Here is a 16,633-nt window from a genome sequence, read left to right on the forward strand (position 1 = left end):
GCTGGGGGACCGGGAGAACCTCTGTGTGATGCAATCCAATCCTACACCTGTTTCTGGAGTGCCTTCTCTGTACCAGGCGCTGTTCTAGGACATGGGGATACAGAGATGAAAAGGACCAGGGTCCTGCCCTCAAGGAGCCCGCATTTCAGGAAGGACAAGAAGGAAGCAGCCCTGGGAAGATCTGGGCAAAGAGCCTTCGAGAGGTGGCAAGAGGGAGACTGAAGTCCAGGAAGAGGCGACAGTGGTCATAGAAGGGAGCTGGTGCACACGCTCCTTCACGTTTCCCGGCATGAAGCACCGCCGGAGCTGGGAAAGGGTGGAGGTGGGCAGTGAGGACCACGGTGCAGGATGGAGAGTGTGGATGGGACAAGAAATGAGGCTGGATTGTGGGGAGGTGACAGAGGTGGCACCTGAGGCAATGAGGTGCAGGTGGGGACAGTGAGAAAGCTGGGCTCCTGGCGGGGGGAGAGTCTCTCTGCCAGTCAATAAGCCCTTCCTCTACCCACAGCCGGGCTCCTATGTGAGACTTCTGGGGAATCTATCCTGAAGATAGGAAAGGGCGCTGATGGGTCCTTGCACTGACCCTTTGACGGCATCTGGTCAACATCGTGGTGGCAGAGGGTCATGGCCACAAGGAACAGGTGGATGAGAGGAGCTGTGCCCCCTTCTCTGCAGAGCCGGCTGGCTAGCTCTCCCCTCCTCTCCTAGCCCCACCGAGCCCTCCCGTCCACTCCCTGCGATCTTGTCCAGTGCTCCTCAGCCTGGCATCTCTGTCCCCCTCCCTCCCTCCTTCCTCGCAGGGCTCGCCTTCTCTCTTCAGCAACAGGGGTACTGATGGCGATGGCTCCTGCTCTCAGGCTTGGCCAGCTCGCCAGGCAGGCATGCCACCCGGTGCCGGAGGACACGTCCTCCCACCGCTCCTCACCTGCCTGGCTCCCCAGTACGCCCAGACCAAACTGCGGACTCCCCACCCAGCGGCCCCAGAGCGCCCAGGCCAGGCCTAGGAGGCGCGTGGCTAGCCCCTCCTCCGGGCTCCATGACAGGCACTCCCCGCCCCGCCCCTCTGCGCAGACCTGCACCTGCAGTGCAGCGCTGGGAGGGCTCCCCTCCCCGGGTCCCTGGCACCGGTTCCCAGTTCCCAGGGCTCTCCTCCTGCTCAAGGTAGGGAGGGCCGCAGGGTGGCCTGCCCCTGACGGGGATCCCTCAGGGGTTGAGGCTCCGGCTGCGGGTGCATCCTCAGGGCACCTTCTCCCTGGGCATCCCGGGGGTTCCCCTGCCCCACCCCGCTCGTGCCCCTGCCCCCCCCCCGCCGCCCCCGCCGTCTCCATCTCCCACTGTGTTCTGGGCCCCAGCAGAAGCTTCACACGTCAGCTTCGCCTTCATCACCATCGAGGTCTGGGGCATGGTTCTTGGCTTCACTCTTCTGTCTGTGAAGCACTAACCTAAATCTCGATGGGAATTATGCCACCCACCCTCCAGAGAACACAGATGTCACTTTTTTTTTTTGCTATTTGTAAAATATAATCTCCTCTCTTTTTAAAAGATATATATATAGGGGATCCCTGGGTGGCTCAGTGGTTTAGCGCCTGCCTTTGGCCCAGGGCGTGATCCTGGAGTCCTGGAATTGAGTCCTGCATCGGGCTCCTGGCATGGAGCCTGTTTCTCCCTCCTCCCGTGTCTCTGCTTCTCTCTCTCTCTGTCTATCATAAATAAATAAATAAATAAATAAATAAATAAATAAATAAATAAATCTTTAAAAAAATAAAAGATATATATATTTCATTTTTATTTGTTTTTATTTAAATTCCATTATGGTTAACCTACATGTTCAATTAGTTTTAGGGGTACAATATAGTCATTCAATAATTCTATGCATTACTAGGGTATATATATATATATTTAAAATATTTTATTTATCTATTCACGAGAGACACAGAGAGGCAGAGACACAGGCAGAGGAAGAAGCAGGCTCCCTGTGGGGAGCCGGATGTGGGACTCGATCCCGGGACCCTGAGATCACGACCTAAGCCCAAGGCAGACACTTGACTACTGAGCCACCTAGGTGCCCCAGGGCATATTTTTAAGGTACAATTTACATACAGAGACATTCGCCCTTTCTAGTGTAAAGTCCTGAGATTTTTGACAAACGTATATAGATAGTCATGTAACCACCATCATGATGGAGAACCAAAAGCCTTCCATCACCCCCTAAAGCCCTCTTGTGCTCCCATGTGGTGAACCTCTTCCTCAATTCCAGCTTCTGGCAACCCCGATCTGTTTTCTGTCCTCTGTAGCTTTGCCTTTTCTATGATATCATATAAATGGAATCATACAGTAGGTAGCCTTTCAAGTCTGGCTATTTCGCTAAATGTATTTGAGATGCATCCATGTACTTCATTACTCTTTATCGCTGAGTGATATTTCGCTGTCCGGGTATATCAGAGTTTGTCTGTTCCCTAATGGAGGGGCATCTGGGTTGTTTTTAGTTTTAAGTGATTACAAATAAAGCCATTATGAATATTCTTTTTAAAAACATTTTAAAAATATTTTATTTATTTGAGAGAGAGAGAGCACAAGCAGGGGGAGCAGCAGAGAGAGAGGGAGAAGCAGACTCCTTGCTGAGCAGGGAGCCTGACTAGGGGCTCAATCCCAGGAACCCAGGGTCATGACCTGGAACTGAAGGCAGATGCTTAACTCACCAAGCCACCCAGGTGCCCCCATTACAACTATTCTTTTTTGTTGTTGTTGTTTTTAAAAGATTTTTATTTATTTATTCAGAGAGACACACACACACACACACACACACACAGAGAGAGAGAGAGAGAGAGAGAGAGAGACAGGCAGAGGGAGAAGCAGGCTCCATGCAGGGGAGCCCAACGTGGGACTCAATCCCAGGTCTCTAGGATCACGCCGTGGGTCGAAGGCGGCGCTAAGCCGCTGAGGTCACGGGGACTGCCCTACAACTATTCTTATACAGGTTTTTGTACAAACACAACTATCATTTCACTTGGGTACACACCTAGGAGTGGCACTGCTGAGTCACATGGTAAGTGTATGTTTAAGTTTTACTAAAAACTGGGGGGGGGGCACCTGGCTGGCTTAGTCAGGAAAGCGTGCAACTTTTGGTCTTGGGACATCTTCTGATGCTCCAGGCTTCTCCAGTGATCCCCACACTCACTGTGACCCTTGGGCATTAGACCCCATCAGACCCCCTTCCTTTCCTTCCTCTCCCTTGCCTTGGCTCCACTTGGGCCTCTTATCTCTCCTTCCCCAGGCTGGCTGAAGGGGTTTCCTGGGGCCTTCCCTGCCCAGTTGGTGTGTGAAGTCACAGGAGAACACGAAAGGAGGAAGCACCTGCGCCAGCACCAGAGGCTCCTTGAGGCTGTTGGACCCCTCTTCAGGCTCTTCCAGTGCCCCCCCACCCTAATGCAGGCTGGGTGGCAGCGGCGGGTGGCGGTCACAGGTTGGGACAGCCGGCACCTGGTGCGCGCGGAGAGGACCAAGCTTGTCCATCTTACCGGATTAGCTGTCAGTGGAAAAGCTACCTCTCTTGGCCACCAAAAGGGACTGAGCTTCAGGAGGAGGAGCCCATGAAAACAAGGCTGCTGGGCCCACCGGTGATGGAGACTGAGGATGGCTCGAGTGGGTGGCCCACGGAGACAGAGCAGCCAATGGTGCTGAGCTGGCCGAGCCACTGGCCCAGGAGTATCTCTGCTCCGCTCACAGCCGTGAAGACCAAGCTGGGTCAATAGAGTTTTACAAACGGAGACAAAGTCTGAGGATAAACTAGCCAACAGCAACGAGCAGGGTGGTGCTCTGGGCCCAAGAGGCGGGTGGTGACCCTGCTTGGTTCTGTAGCAATGACTGTCCTGCCCTTCGGGTATGGGGAGCGCTGGGTTCCATTCCTGGGGTGACCCCTCTGCCCTCTCAAGCCACTTCCTTTCTCCTAGAAGGATCCAGAGCGTGTGTCTGAGAGTCAGTGTGTGTGCGCGTGTGCACAGGTCTCTATGTATCAGGGCAGGTGGTCCTGCTGGACGTGATGTGTGTGTGTGGTCTCGCCCCCTCCCAGATGACTGAGTGCTCCATTTCTTTCTTCACCCCCTGCTTTTCTTATTATTTTCTCCAAGGAGACAGGAGATCTGAGCTCAAGAGGGATGTGCTGGGTGTGGCTAGAGTCGGGGATGAGCAGCCTGAGTTCTGGGCCAGGGACCCACAGCAGCTGGAGGGCGAAGCTGCGGACCGGCCACGCAGCCCAGTGGAGGAGCCTGAGGACATGAAGACGGCCAGTAGCTGCGGCCTGAAGCCCCCTGAAGCTTCCTCGCCCCAGACTCGGCCTCCCACCTGCCTGAACTGGCACCAGTTATCCAGCCTCTGAGCTTTGGACTGGCTTTGGGCCCCAGGTTTGGGTGAAGAAACAGGAGCTATGGCTCGCGGGCTGGCCAGTGAAGGCTCTCCTGCCTCCATCCTGGACGTCTCACCAGCAACACTGGGCCAAACAGTGGAGGGAGCACAGAGAGCCAGTGTGGTGCCCCCTGCCCCCCCAGCATCTCCTTCCAGGGGAGAAACTGTCCTGATGCCAGAAGGAGGGGAGGGATTGAGCCAGCGCGGAGCCGACAGCTGCTGGCGAGGGAGGACCTTGGCCTTGCACCAGGCCTTCCCTGAGCTGGGCCGTCCCGCTGTCCCTTCAGCTCATATATGGCAGCCAGCCCAGGACAGCAACTGCACGCCAGCCATAGGAGATGCAAAGACTCTGGGAAGGCGGGGAGGGAGAAAGTGACTGGCATTTGGCCATCCGGGACTTTGCACAGTGCCTGGCATACCAGAAACCCTCAATAAATGTTGGCGGTCCTGCAGTGAGCAGAATGTGTGCTTAAAGGAAGGGTGGTTTCCAAATGTGGCTTTGGAAGCGGATGGGGCTGCTCGGAAAGAGATTCTCTGAGACCGAGGGTCAGTTTGCTGGGGCCTGGGGCTGGGGGACCGGGAGAACCTCTGTGTGATGCAATCCAATCCTACACCTGTTTCTGGAGTGCCTTCTCTGTACCAGGCGCTGTTCTAGGACATGGGGATACAGAGATGAAAAGGACCAGGGTCCTGCCCTCAAGGAGCCCGCATTTCAGGAAGGACAAGAAGGAAGCAGCCCTGGGAAGATCTGGGCAAAGAGCCTTCGAGAGGTGGCAAGAGGGAGACTGAAGTCCAGGAAGAGGCGACAGTGGTCATAGAAGGGAGCTGGTGCACACGCTCCTTCACGTTTCCCGGCATGAAGCACCGCCGGAGCTGGGAAAGGGTGGAGGTGGGCAGTGAGGACCACGGTGCAGGATGGAGAGTGTGGATGGGACAAGAAATGAGGCTGGATTGTGGGGAGGTGACAGAGGTGGCACCTGAGGCAATGAGGTGCAGGTGGGGACAGTGAGAAAGCTGGGCTCCTGGCGGGGGGAGAGTCTCTCTGCCAGTCAATAAGCCCTTCCTCTACCCACAGCCGGGCTCCTATGTGAGACTTCTGGGGAATCTATCCTGAAGATAGGAAAGGGCGCTGATGGGTCCTTGCACTGACCCTTTGACGGCATCTGGTCAACATCGTGGTGGCAGAGGGTCATGGCCACAAGGAACAGGTGGATGAGAGGAGCTGTGCCCCCTTCTCTGCAGAGCCGGCTGGCTAGCTCTCCCCTCCTCTCCTAGCCCCACCGAGCCCTCCCGTCCACTCCCTGCGATCTTGTCCAGTGCTCCTCAGCCTGGCATCTCTGTCCCCCTCCCTCCCTCCTTCCTCGCAGGGCTCGCCTTCTCTCTTCAGCAACAGGGGTACTGATGGCGATGGCTCCTGCTCTCAGGCTTGGCCAGCTCGCCAGGCAGGCATGCCACCCGGTGCCGGAGGACACGTCCTCCCACCGCTCCTCACCTGCCTGGCTCCCCAGTACGCCCAGACCAAACTGCGGACTCCCCACCCAGCGGCCCCAGAGCGCCCAGGCCAGGCCTAGGAGGCGCGTGGCTAGCCCCTCCTCCGGGCTCCATGACAGGCACTCCCCGCCCCGCCCCTCTGCGCAGACCTGCACCTGCAGTGCAGCGCTGGGAGGGCTCCCCTCCCCGGGTCCCTGGCACCGGTTCCCAGTTCCCAGGGCTCTCCTCCTGCTCAAGGTAGGGAGGGCCGCAGGGTGGCCTGCCCCTGACGGGGATCCCTCAGGGGTTGAGGCTCCGGCTGCGGGTGCATCCTCAGGGCACCTTCTCCCTGGGCATCCCGGGGGTTCCCCTGCCCCACCCCGCTCGTGCCCCTGCCCCCCCCCCCCGCCGCCCCCGCCGTCTCCATCTCCCACTGTGTTCTGGGCCCCAGCAGAAGCTTCACACGTCAGCTTCGCCTTCATCACCATCGAGGTCTGGGGCATGGTTCTTGGCTTCACTCTTCTGTCTGTGAAGCACTAACCTAAATCTCGATGGGAATTATGCCACCCACCCTCCAGAGAACACAGATGTCACTTTTTTTTTTTGCTATTTGTAAAATATAATCTCCTCTCTTTTTAAAAGATATATATATAGGGGATCCCTGGGTGGCTCAGTGGTTTAGCGCCTGCCTTTGGCCCAGGGCGTGATCCTGGAGTCCTGGAATTGAGTCCTGCATCGGGCTCCTGGCATGGAGCCTGTTTCTCCCTCCTCCCGTGTCTCTGCTTCTCTCTCTCTCTGTCTATCATAAATAAATAAATAAATAAATAAATAAATAAATAAATAAATAAATCTTTAAAAAAATAAAAGATATATATATTTCATTTTTATTTGTTTTTATTTAAATTCCATTATGGTTAACCTACATGTTCAATTAGTTTTAGGGGTACAATATAGTCATTCAATAATTCTATGCATTACTAGGGTATATATATATATATTTAAAATATTTTATTTATCTATTCACGAGAGACACAGAGAGGCAGAGACACAGGCAGAGGAAGAAGCAGGCTCCCTGTGGGGAGCCGGATGTGGGACTCGATCCCGGGACCCTGAGATCACGACCTAAGCCCAAGGCAGACACTTGACTACTGAGCCACCTAGGTGCCCCAGGGCATATTTTTAAGGTACAATTTACATACAGAGACATTCGCCCTTTCTAGTGTAAAGTCCTGAGATTTTTGACAAACGTATATAGATAGTCATGTAACCACCATCATGATGGAGAACCAAAAGCCTTCCATCACCCCCTAAAGCCCTCTTGTGCTCCCATGTGGTGAACCTCTTCCTCAATTCCAGCTTCTGGCAACCCCGATCTGTTTTCTGTCCTCTGTAGCTTTGCCTTTTCTATGATATCATATAAATGGAATCATACAGTAGGTAGCCTTTCAAGTCTGGCTATTTCGCTAAATGTATTTGAGATGCATCCATGTACTTCATTACTCTTTATCGCTGAGTGATATTTCGCTGTCCGGGTATATCAGAGTTTGTCTGTTCCCTAATGGAGGGGCATCTGGGTTGTTTTTAGTTTTAAGTGATTACAAATAAAGCCATTATGAATATTCTTTTTAAAAACATTTTAAAAATATTTTATTTATTTGAGAGAGAGAGAGCACAAGCAGGGGGAGCAGCAGAGAGAGAGGGAGAAGCAGACTCCTTGCTGAGCAGGGAGCCTGACTAGGGGCTCAATCCCAGGAACCCAGGGTCATGACCTGGAACTGAAGGCAGATGCTTAACTCACCAAGCCACCCAGGTGCCCCCATTACAACTATTCTTTTTTGTTGTTGTTGTTTTTAAAAGATTTTTATTTATTTATTCAGAGAGACACACACACACACACACACACACACAGAGAGAGAGAGAGAGAGAGAGAGAGAGACAGGCAGAGGGAGAAGCAGGCTCCATGCAGGGAGCCCAACGTGGGACTCAATCCCAGGTCTCTAGGATCACGCCGTGGGTCGAAGGCGGCGCTAAGCCGCTGAGTCACGGGGACTGCCCTACAACTATTCTTATACAGGTTTTTGTACAAACACAACTATCATTTCACTTGGGTACACACCTAGGAGTGGCACTGCTGAGTCACATGGTAAGTGTATGTTTAAGTTTACTAAAAACTGGGGGGGGGCACCTGGCTGGCTTAGTCAGGAAAGCGTGCAACTTTTGGTCTTGGGATTGTGAGTTCAAGCCCCACACTGGGTACAGAGATTGCTTAAAAATTTTAAAAAGTCTTAAAAAAAGAAAAACAACACCAAGGAGCATCTGGGGGGCTCAGTCAGTTAAGTGTCTGCCTTGGGCTCAGGTCATGATCTCAGGTCCTGGGATTGAGCCCTGCATTGGGATCCTTGCTCAGCAGATTTTCTAACAACTAATGATTCTGAGTATCTTTTCAAACGTTTATTGGCCATTTGTGTATCTTCTTTGGTGTTCGAAACTCTCGGCTTTTGAAAAAAAACAGGTGGTTTATTTTCTCATTTTTGCATTTTGAGAGTTCTTTATATATTCTAGCTATATGTCCTTTATCAGATATGTGATTTGAAAATATTTTCTCCCATTCAGTGGATTGTCTTTTTCATTCTGGTAACTGTGTTTTTTCAGAGGGCAGAAATTCTTAATTTCGCAGTCACTTCTTGCTTTGTTGTAAGCAGCGATGTTTTTCTTTCTATTTCTGTTCAGCTGGTTTATATAAGACAATGGAGTTTCTCACAGAGGCAGAACCAAGCAAGTGGGACACACTGACAAGCAGGTGTGCCCATTGTTTTCACATGTGTCCAAAGTCTGGAGGTCAAGGGACATCTTGGGGAAGGTGGCCTGGCAACCCAGATTTTCTCAGTGTGTGATCATCAGACCAGCAGCATGGACACCACCTAGAAGCTTGTTAGAAGTGTGGCACCTGCGTTGTAACGGGATGTCTGGGTCCTTAACACACACTAGAATTTGAGGAAAAACCAACAATGGCTTTCACAGACATAAAAGGGAAGCCACCTTGCAGCTCATGGACACTGGCTGTTGACATATTCTAGCAACACCAGGGGCCCAGGAGCTCACCGCAAAGGAGATTTGCACTGGTGTGTGCAGCAGGGAGAGCCAGCTTGGGGTAGGACTGTTTCTGGGGGTTGTAGAGACAGCAGAGCAAATCCCTGTGGACCGATGAGGAGCGACAAATAAGCCTGTGTGAGTCTGAGTCCACAGTCTCCAGGTCAGCCCTGCCCGTGGTCACCAAGAGGCTATTGTCCCATCCGGGATGTCCAAGCACGCATGCTGTCAGGTCGGATGGTGGGCACTTTCCTTTTCAGAAATCTCCAGGCCTGGCACTCCATTCCGCTTCCACTCTGTACCTGTGCCAGCAAGTTATCATTACATATATCTATCTATCTATCTATCTATCTATCTATCTATCTATCATCTATAATCTATCATCTCTACACCTAGGGCATCTGGGTGGCTTAGTCAGTTAAACATCTGCCTGCGGCTCAGATTATGATATTGAGGTACTGGGATGGGGCCCTGCATCGGCTCCCTGCTCAGCAAGGAGCCTGCTTCTCCCTCTGCCTCTACCCCTCTCTCTGTCTCTCATGAATAAATAAATAAAAATCTTAAAAAAAAAGTAACCTCTACAGGTTCAAGCCCCAACGTGGGGCTTGAACTCACAACCTCAATTTCAAGAGTCACAAGCTCCACCTTCTGAGTCCCAAATTATCATTATATTTTGACCGCTTGGCTTCCTTTCTTTTGTAGAACTGTCCCTCTCCAAGTCCATGTGGCTCTGGTGGGCTGTCGGCCAGGGTGTCCACCTTCCCACCTCAGAGGTGGACACGTAACCCCGTTGAGGCCAGGCAGACTGTGGGATTTGGAATCCCGACCAGGAATAGACAAGGATGGAGGGGGCTAGGGGTGTACTGTGGGCAGAGGGCCAGCTCCTGTAATGATTCACCCGTGCGCCCCACTCCTGCTTAGTTCTAGCCTGGACCCTCGACTTCCTGTCCGAGTCTGTGTTCTCTCACTTTTGCCCCAAGACATTCTTTTTGCCTGACTTAGTCTGGGTTCCTGCTTGTGACCAGACAACTCCCACTGATACACAATCACGTCGCTGTGTGTACAGGCCTGCTGTCGGCCTGTGAGGCCCCTCTGTGCCTCCACCCTTGTGGTTGACACGCAGCCCCTCTGAATAGATGTTGGAGTGGTTGTCTTGGGGGAGTTGCATCTTTACGAGATACCCAACAAAGTGCCTCTTCCTCCAGGTCAGGGGGCCCCCTTGGAGGGATGTCAGTTATTGAGCAGACTGGACCTCAGTTCTCCCTCCCCACCGCCATCCAAGCTCTGTGTGTGTGCTTGTGCAGTGCACATCCTGCACAGCTTTCTGTGGAGACCCTGTTATCAGGTCCCCCACCCTTCCCTTCCGCTCTCTTCTCGTCCTTCCACCTGCCAGTTTACCTCTTTTAAGCATTTACTTGGATGGCATCAAGGCTGATAACAGCCATGTTTACTTTTGTGGCCATAGTTAAGTCTTCCGTGCTTTGTCTATCTGTTGATTCTAAAAGTCGAAACTCAATTAACAGTGTTTACCTTAGATATTGTGACCACATAAATAGCTTTCATTGCAGACCTAATAATCGCTAAGATTGCATTTCCTTTCTTAGACTACTTTTCATTACCTTTTGGAAAACAATACCTGATACATTCACAGGATCGCATGAATTATATGTTAGTTATAAGTGATTATTATATAATGAATACTTGTGCATCAATCACCTGACTCAGGAACTGATAACCTATTATCAATAACATGTAGGTACCAGTGCCATTCTCCCTTCCTCCCTGTCACATTCCCTTGCCTCTTCTGGGAAATAACCACTGTTCTATATTTTGCATTTATTAGTCCACTGATTTTTGCTTTTTATTCATATTTTGAAAAGTTTATTATTTGGGGATACCTGGGTGGCTCAGTGGTACGATTGCTAGTAATGTAGACTCAAAATTATAAGATTCAAAACTTCAATCCAGCTTCATTTAAAATAAAAAGAAAGGGATGCCTGAGTGGCTCAGGGGTTGAGCATCTGTCTTTGGCTCAGGTCATGATCCTGGGGTCCTGGGATCAAGTCCTACATTGGGCTCCCCGCAGGGAGCCTGCTTCTCTCTCTGCCTCTCTCTCTCTGTGTCTCTCATGAATAAATAAATAAAATAGAAAAAAATATTTAGAGAGGGGTGGGGAGGAGCAGAGGGAAAGGGAGAGAGAGAGAATCTTAAGCATGTTCCACCCCCAGCACCAAGCCCCAGGCATGGCTTGATCTCACCACCCTGAGATCACCACCTGAGCTGAAATTAAGAGTCGGGTGCTTAACCGACTGAGCCACCCAGATGCCACTGATATTCATTTTTATTGTTTTAAAAATATTTATTTATTTATTTATTTATTTATTTATTTATTTATTTATTTCTAAGTGATCTCTATGTCCAATGCTCGAACTCACGACCTCAAAATCAAGAGTTGCATGCTGCTCCCACTGAGCCAGCTGGGTGTCCCTCTGCTGATTTTTTTAAAACCTCACGTGCAATCATAGCAGTATGTGTGCCTAAACAATGTTTTGCTTAGTTGTGTTTGTTGACCAGCTCTATACAAACTATATCATATTTACAGTGTAGTCTTTTAGGAGTTAATGTCTTTCAGGAAACATTGTATTTCCAAGGTTCTCCCATGCTGTTAGAACTGCTTGTTAGGGGCGCCTGGGGGCTCAGCCTCTTAAGCGCTGCCTTCAGGTCTGGTCCTGATCCCGGGGAGCCTGCCTCTCCCTCTCCCTCGCCCCCACCCTGTGCTCTCTCTCTTTCTAATAAATAAATAAAATCTTTTAAAAAATCATAAGGTAATAATAACCACTATCACTTTCTGGGAATTTAATATGAAGACATGAGTGTCTTTTATTATCTCATGTGATATTCATCTTTTAAAAGATTTATTTATTTGACAGACAGAGTGAGTACAAGAGGGTGGGGTGGGGAGACAGAGTGAGAAGCAGGCCCCTGCTGAGCAGGGAGCCTGATGCAGGGCTCGATCCCAGGACCCCAGAGTGATGACCTGAGCTGAAGGTGGACGTTCAACCACTGAGCACCCAGGCGCCCCTTGATTTATTTATTTATTTATTCATGATAGACCTAGAGAGAGAGAGAGAGAGAGAGAGGCAGAGACACAGGAGGAGGGAGAAGCAGGGTCCATGCCAGGAGCCCGACGCGGGAGGACTCCATCCCGGGACTCCAGGATTGCGCCCTGGGCCAAAGGCCAGAGCTAAACCGCTGAGCCACCCAGGGATCCCTCATGCCTCTTCATTTAATATTCAAACCAAGTTTCACTGTCCCTGTGTTACAGATCAGTAAACTGACAGATGCAGAAGCTATAGGCTATAGGCAGGTTCACAGGCCCATGGTCTTCTCTGTGTCAACTGGAGCCCCAAACCTGTGTTCTTCACCCCATGTATCACTGCCTCCACAGAGTAAACCAACTCGGTGGGATTCAAACTCACATCCCAAATCTGAAAGGCTTTTTCCCTGGGGAGAGCTTCTGGGGTCTGAGGTCTAGAAGCCACTACCATCAGGCTGCCCCCAGGGGTCTCTGAATCATTTACCTGTAACTTAAAAGGGAGGTTAGAAAAAAATTTCAGATTGTGGGGTCCCTGGCTGGCTCTTAGGACTGGGGCTGCCACGGTGGGCCCCTCCCCCACTTGACACTCCCCCCTTCCCGCCTCCCCCTCCCCTGGGGTCGGGAATATTCCATGGCAGTTACAGCCCCTGTCCTACTGAGTGGGTCTTTCCCAGATGCCAGGCCCTGCGATGCAAAGTGCTCTGCTAGAGAAAAATATTTAAAAGATGAGGGACCACTGTGCCCGGCGGGGGAGGGGGGAGATGGGGTGGAGGAGACAAGGGGAGATGGTGGGTGTTCAGGATGCGGGCTGCGGACTTTAGGGGCGAGCTCCCTGGGATGGGGGGCGAAGAAAGGATGAGCAACAGAGACCTGGAAAAGAAGCGGGGGGCTGGGAAGCAGGACAAGGAGGAGTGGAGTCTAGAGCAGGAGGTGAAGGTGCAGAACCGGCTGTCGGGCCCGGACCACAACGGGCAGGCGTGCGGGGAGCACTGCTCCGAGCCACGGAGGATCTCTGTGCTGCCCATGTGGTGGAGGATCACGCACAGCTCCCGCTGGATAGCGCAGGTGGGTGCCTCGGAGCTCAGCCTCCTGGCCTTCGCCCTGCTGCTGGTCATGGTCTTCTCCAAGAGGTGGCTGCACCCCTCCCGGAGCCGCTTCTACCAGCGCTGGCCGCGCAACGTCAGCACCGGCATCTACACGTCAGCCCACGTCATGTCCATGGGGCTCCTGCAGATCTGCAGGCTGAAGAGCTGTTTCCCCTCGGAGAACGGGAAAGGTGGGCCCCTCTGCGCCCCCCACCCCACCCCAGGGCCCGGCTGTCAGGGGGAATTTCCATCCTCTAGGCTTGCAGGGCGCCAGAGCTTGGGGAGGAGTCCGCAGGCTGCTCTACCCTCCCTGGCCCTGGCCCTGGTGCCAGCCTGCTTTCCCCCTCTGCCGCAGTTTCTGCTGCTCTGGGCCAGCTCTGGGTTTCCTTGTCTTTCCTTCCCAGCATCCTGTGGCCTTTCACTGCCGGTTCTAGTCCCGGCTCCCAGGCTGCTTTCTCAGCTCTTGCGCCAAAGCAGAGCTTTGGATCTCTGTTCCAGGTCTTCATGCTCTTAACATTAAAAAAAGAAGAAGAAGAAAGAAGAAAGAAAAAAAGACTCTTGTTTGGAGACAAACATCTATCATATTATTATTATTTTTTAAGATTTTATTTATTTATTCATGAGAGACATACACACACACACAGGCAGAGACACAGGCAGAGGGAGAAGCAGGGTCCCTGCCGGGAGCGCGATGTGGGACTCGATTCCAGGACCCCAGGGTCATGCCCTGAGCTGAAGGCAGGTGCTCAATCACTGAGCCACCCAGGTGTCCCTATCATATTTTTAAAAAAATATTTATTTATTTATTAGAGAGAGAGAGAGAGAGAGAATCTCAAACAGGCTCCATGCTGAGAGCAGAGCCTGACTTGGGGCTTAATCTCACCACCCTGAGATCATGACCTGATCCCAAACCAAGAGTCGGATGCTTACCCAACTGTGCCTCCCAGATGCACCCCCATATCCTTTTTATTTATTTTTTATATTTTATTTATTCATGAGAGACACAAGGAGAGAGAGGCAGAGACGCAGGCAGAGGGAGAAGCAGGCTCCATGCAGGGAGCCGGATGCGGGACTCAATCCCGGGACGCCAGGATCATGCCCTGGGCTGAAGGCAGATGCTCAACTGCTGAGCCACCCAGGCATCCCCCCCATATCCTTTTCAAATGAACACACAATGATCCAACGTATGGGTACAGTATATTTAACAAGTCTCTCCTTGGACATATAAGTATCTGTGTAAAGAAGATCCCTGAGGGATCCCTGGGTGGCGCAGCGGTTTAGCGCCTGCCTTTGGCCCAGGGCGCGATCCTGGAGACTCGGGATCGAATCCCACGTCGGCCTCCCAGTGCATGGAGCCTGCTTCTCCCTCTGCCTGTGTCTCTGCCTCTCTCTCTCTCTCTCTCTGTGACTATCATAAATAAATAAAAAAAAAAAAAAAAGAAGAAGATCCCTGAACACAGATTTTAGTGCCACTTTTGGATTATTTCCTTACCATAAAATCCAAGAAGCATTGTTGAGTCAAGTGGCCTTAACCATTTACATTATTTCTGATATTTTGTGCCAGATGACTCATCAGAACACTGCCTGTGGTAGTGTGTGAGAGCGCCTCTTCTCTCTAAATCTTTTCCTATACCAGGTATCGTCAATTTTGTCTCCATCTTTGCTTATTTGATAGATTACCAAGTCACATTTACTTTGCGATTCTTTGTATGGAGCTTAATGGGTATATCGGACTTTTGTATTTCTTCTTTTGAGAATTATAGTTCAAGTCCTCTGTCCGTTTTCCATTTTTGTATGGTTGGGATTATCAAACAATCTCCATATCAAGAATCCTGGCCTAAATAATGAGTGAAAGTGATATTCCATTGTTATCTCACATGCACATTTCTGGGATGCCCAGGTGGCTCAGTCGGTTAAGCGTCTGACTCTTGATTTCAGCTCAGCTCCTGATCTCAGGGTCTCGAGATTGAGCCCCATGTCAATGAGCTCTGCGCTCAGTGAGGAGTCTGCTAGAATCTCTCTCTCCCTCCGCCCCTCCCTCTGCAAGCTCTCTCAAAGAAATAGATAAATCTTTAAGAAAAATGTGCATTTCTTCAGTTAACTTTTTCTCATGTTCACCAGATGACTTTTTTTCCTCTGTGAATCCTAAGTTCGTTCTATTTTCTTGTTTTCTACAGATAGTTTTAAGCTGTGGACGAATCACCCAGTCTTTGGGGTGGCCATTATAACCTTCTGCCTGGCTCTGGGGCTGGGCTTTGTCTTCACCATCTGGCTGCACCTGCCGTACCTACCTGGTCTTCAGAGACTGCCTTTCTTTAGCTGGATTGGGACAATCATGAGCTTCTTTGAAGGTATCCCCTGGCTCTGGAAATGGTCCTTAGTTTCTCCCAAACCACATCTTCCTGGGCACTTCTCCCTCTTCCTTTCTTTAGGGGTGCAGAAGGGGTTTGAGGGGTGATGGCTGAACAGAACTGGTAGTCATGGAGAACTGAGTTCCATCATTTCCCAGTCCTTGGAGAGGTGGGGTTGGAGGGGTTGATGGTGGTTTGTGGCTGCGGCCCAACAAGTGAGGGAGAATCCCTGTGGGATCCTTAGGTAAGGATAAGATCTCTCTGGTTCTTGTCTCCTAGTTATCCTTATTTTCTTCACCCTCCTGTTGTTCCCTATTAACCTCTGGATCTTTGAGTTGAAGAAGAATTTATCAATCCCCATCGGCTGGAGCTATTTCATAGGCTGGCTGGTGTTTTTCCTCTATGTCACCTGTGGTGAGTGGCCTGAGGGCCCTGGGAGCAGGGGACTCGGGTGATTAATGGCAGAGGAAGTGTGCAGGGACGGGGCTGGCGATGCCCAGGGACAGGGTCTTGGGGATTTATCTTCCCTTTGGCTTCACCTCACTGGCCACTTTCCTCCTGTTCTTCAAATTTCCTCTTCCCCATCCCTTTGTGCTTTTCCAGCTGCCCTTTGCTACTTCAACCATAAACATTTCTGGAGTGTGATTATGAACCATCCCTGTGGCACCGTGTTTTGCAGCAACAGCTCCAGCCCCAAACAAAACCTTCTGAAGAAGCTGATGGTCTCAAACACCTCGATTAAGCAGGGGGAAATCCTGAATCCTGAGCAAAAGAATGGATCTCTGTAGCCTTGTTGGAAATCCTGGCACCATGTTGTGCCCATTCACCTGAATCCCTGTCCTCATCCTTTCTCACAGCCTTGGGGGGATTGGATTTCATCACTGCAAGGAACTAGAGAGGGAGGACATTAGGTCATCTTTGTGCTTCTCCTCCTTGTTCTGGCCTCCTTACAGCATGTGTGATGTGGAATAAATTGTCTCTTGTTTATCACGTCTGGCTGTTGTTGAGACAACAACTCAAAGAAGGAGAGGAAGGGAGAAAGAACAACTTTGTTTCCCAATTGTTACTGCCTAGGAGCCTTTTGGCGCCCCTTGGTTCTTAGACTTGCCCAATTTCTACCATAGCACACTTGTAAACAG

General features: G+C 51.0%; 1 protein-coding gene across 2 annotated transcripts; it reads left to right on the plus strand.

Moving 5' to 3' along the window:
• Positions 1-3,456: 3,456 nt before the first annotated feature.
• On the plus strand, positions 3,457-16,389 carry ODF4 (outer dense fiber of sperm tails 4). 2 transcript variants are annotated; one of them, XR_005990458.1, is made up of 3 exons: positions 3,457-6,129; positions 15,321-15,494; positions 15,774-15,899. XR_005990458.1 is itself a non-coding variant. In XM_041772929.1 (3 exons), exons 1-3 carry the CDS (start codon positions 12,860-12,862, stop codon positions 16,280-16,282), a joined length of 795 nt encoding a protein of 264 aa, XP_041628863.1. In that variant the 5' UTR covers positions 12,852-12,859; the 3' UTR covers positions 16,283-16,389. The 2 variants fall into 2 exon arrangements, 1 of the variants encoding a protein (XP_041628863.1); XM_041772929.1 differs by lacking the exons at positions 3,457-6,129; positions 15,321-15,494 and adding exons at positions 12,852-13,334; positions 16,098-16,389 and having other exon boundaries at positions 15,774-15,908.
• Positions 16,390-16,633: the final 244 nt, after the last annotated feature.

The sequence above is a fragment of the Vulpes lagopus genome, chromosome 10, assembly GCF_018345385.1.
Source record: "Vulpes lagopus strain Blue_001 chromosome 10, ASM1834538v1, whole genome shotgun sequence".
In the NCBI taxonomy this organism is placed as follows: domain Eukaryota; kingdom Metazoa; phylum Chordata; class Mammalia; order Carnivora; family Canidae; genus Vulpes; species Vulpes lagopus.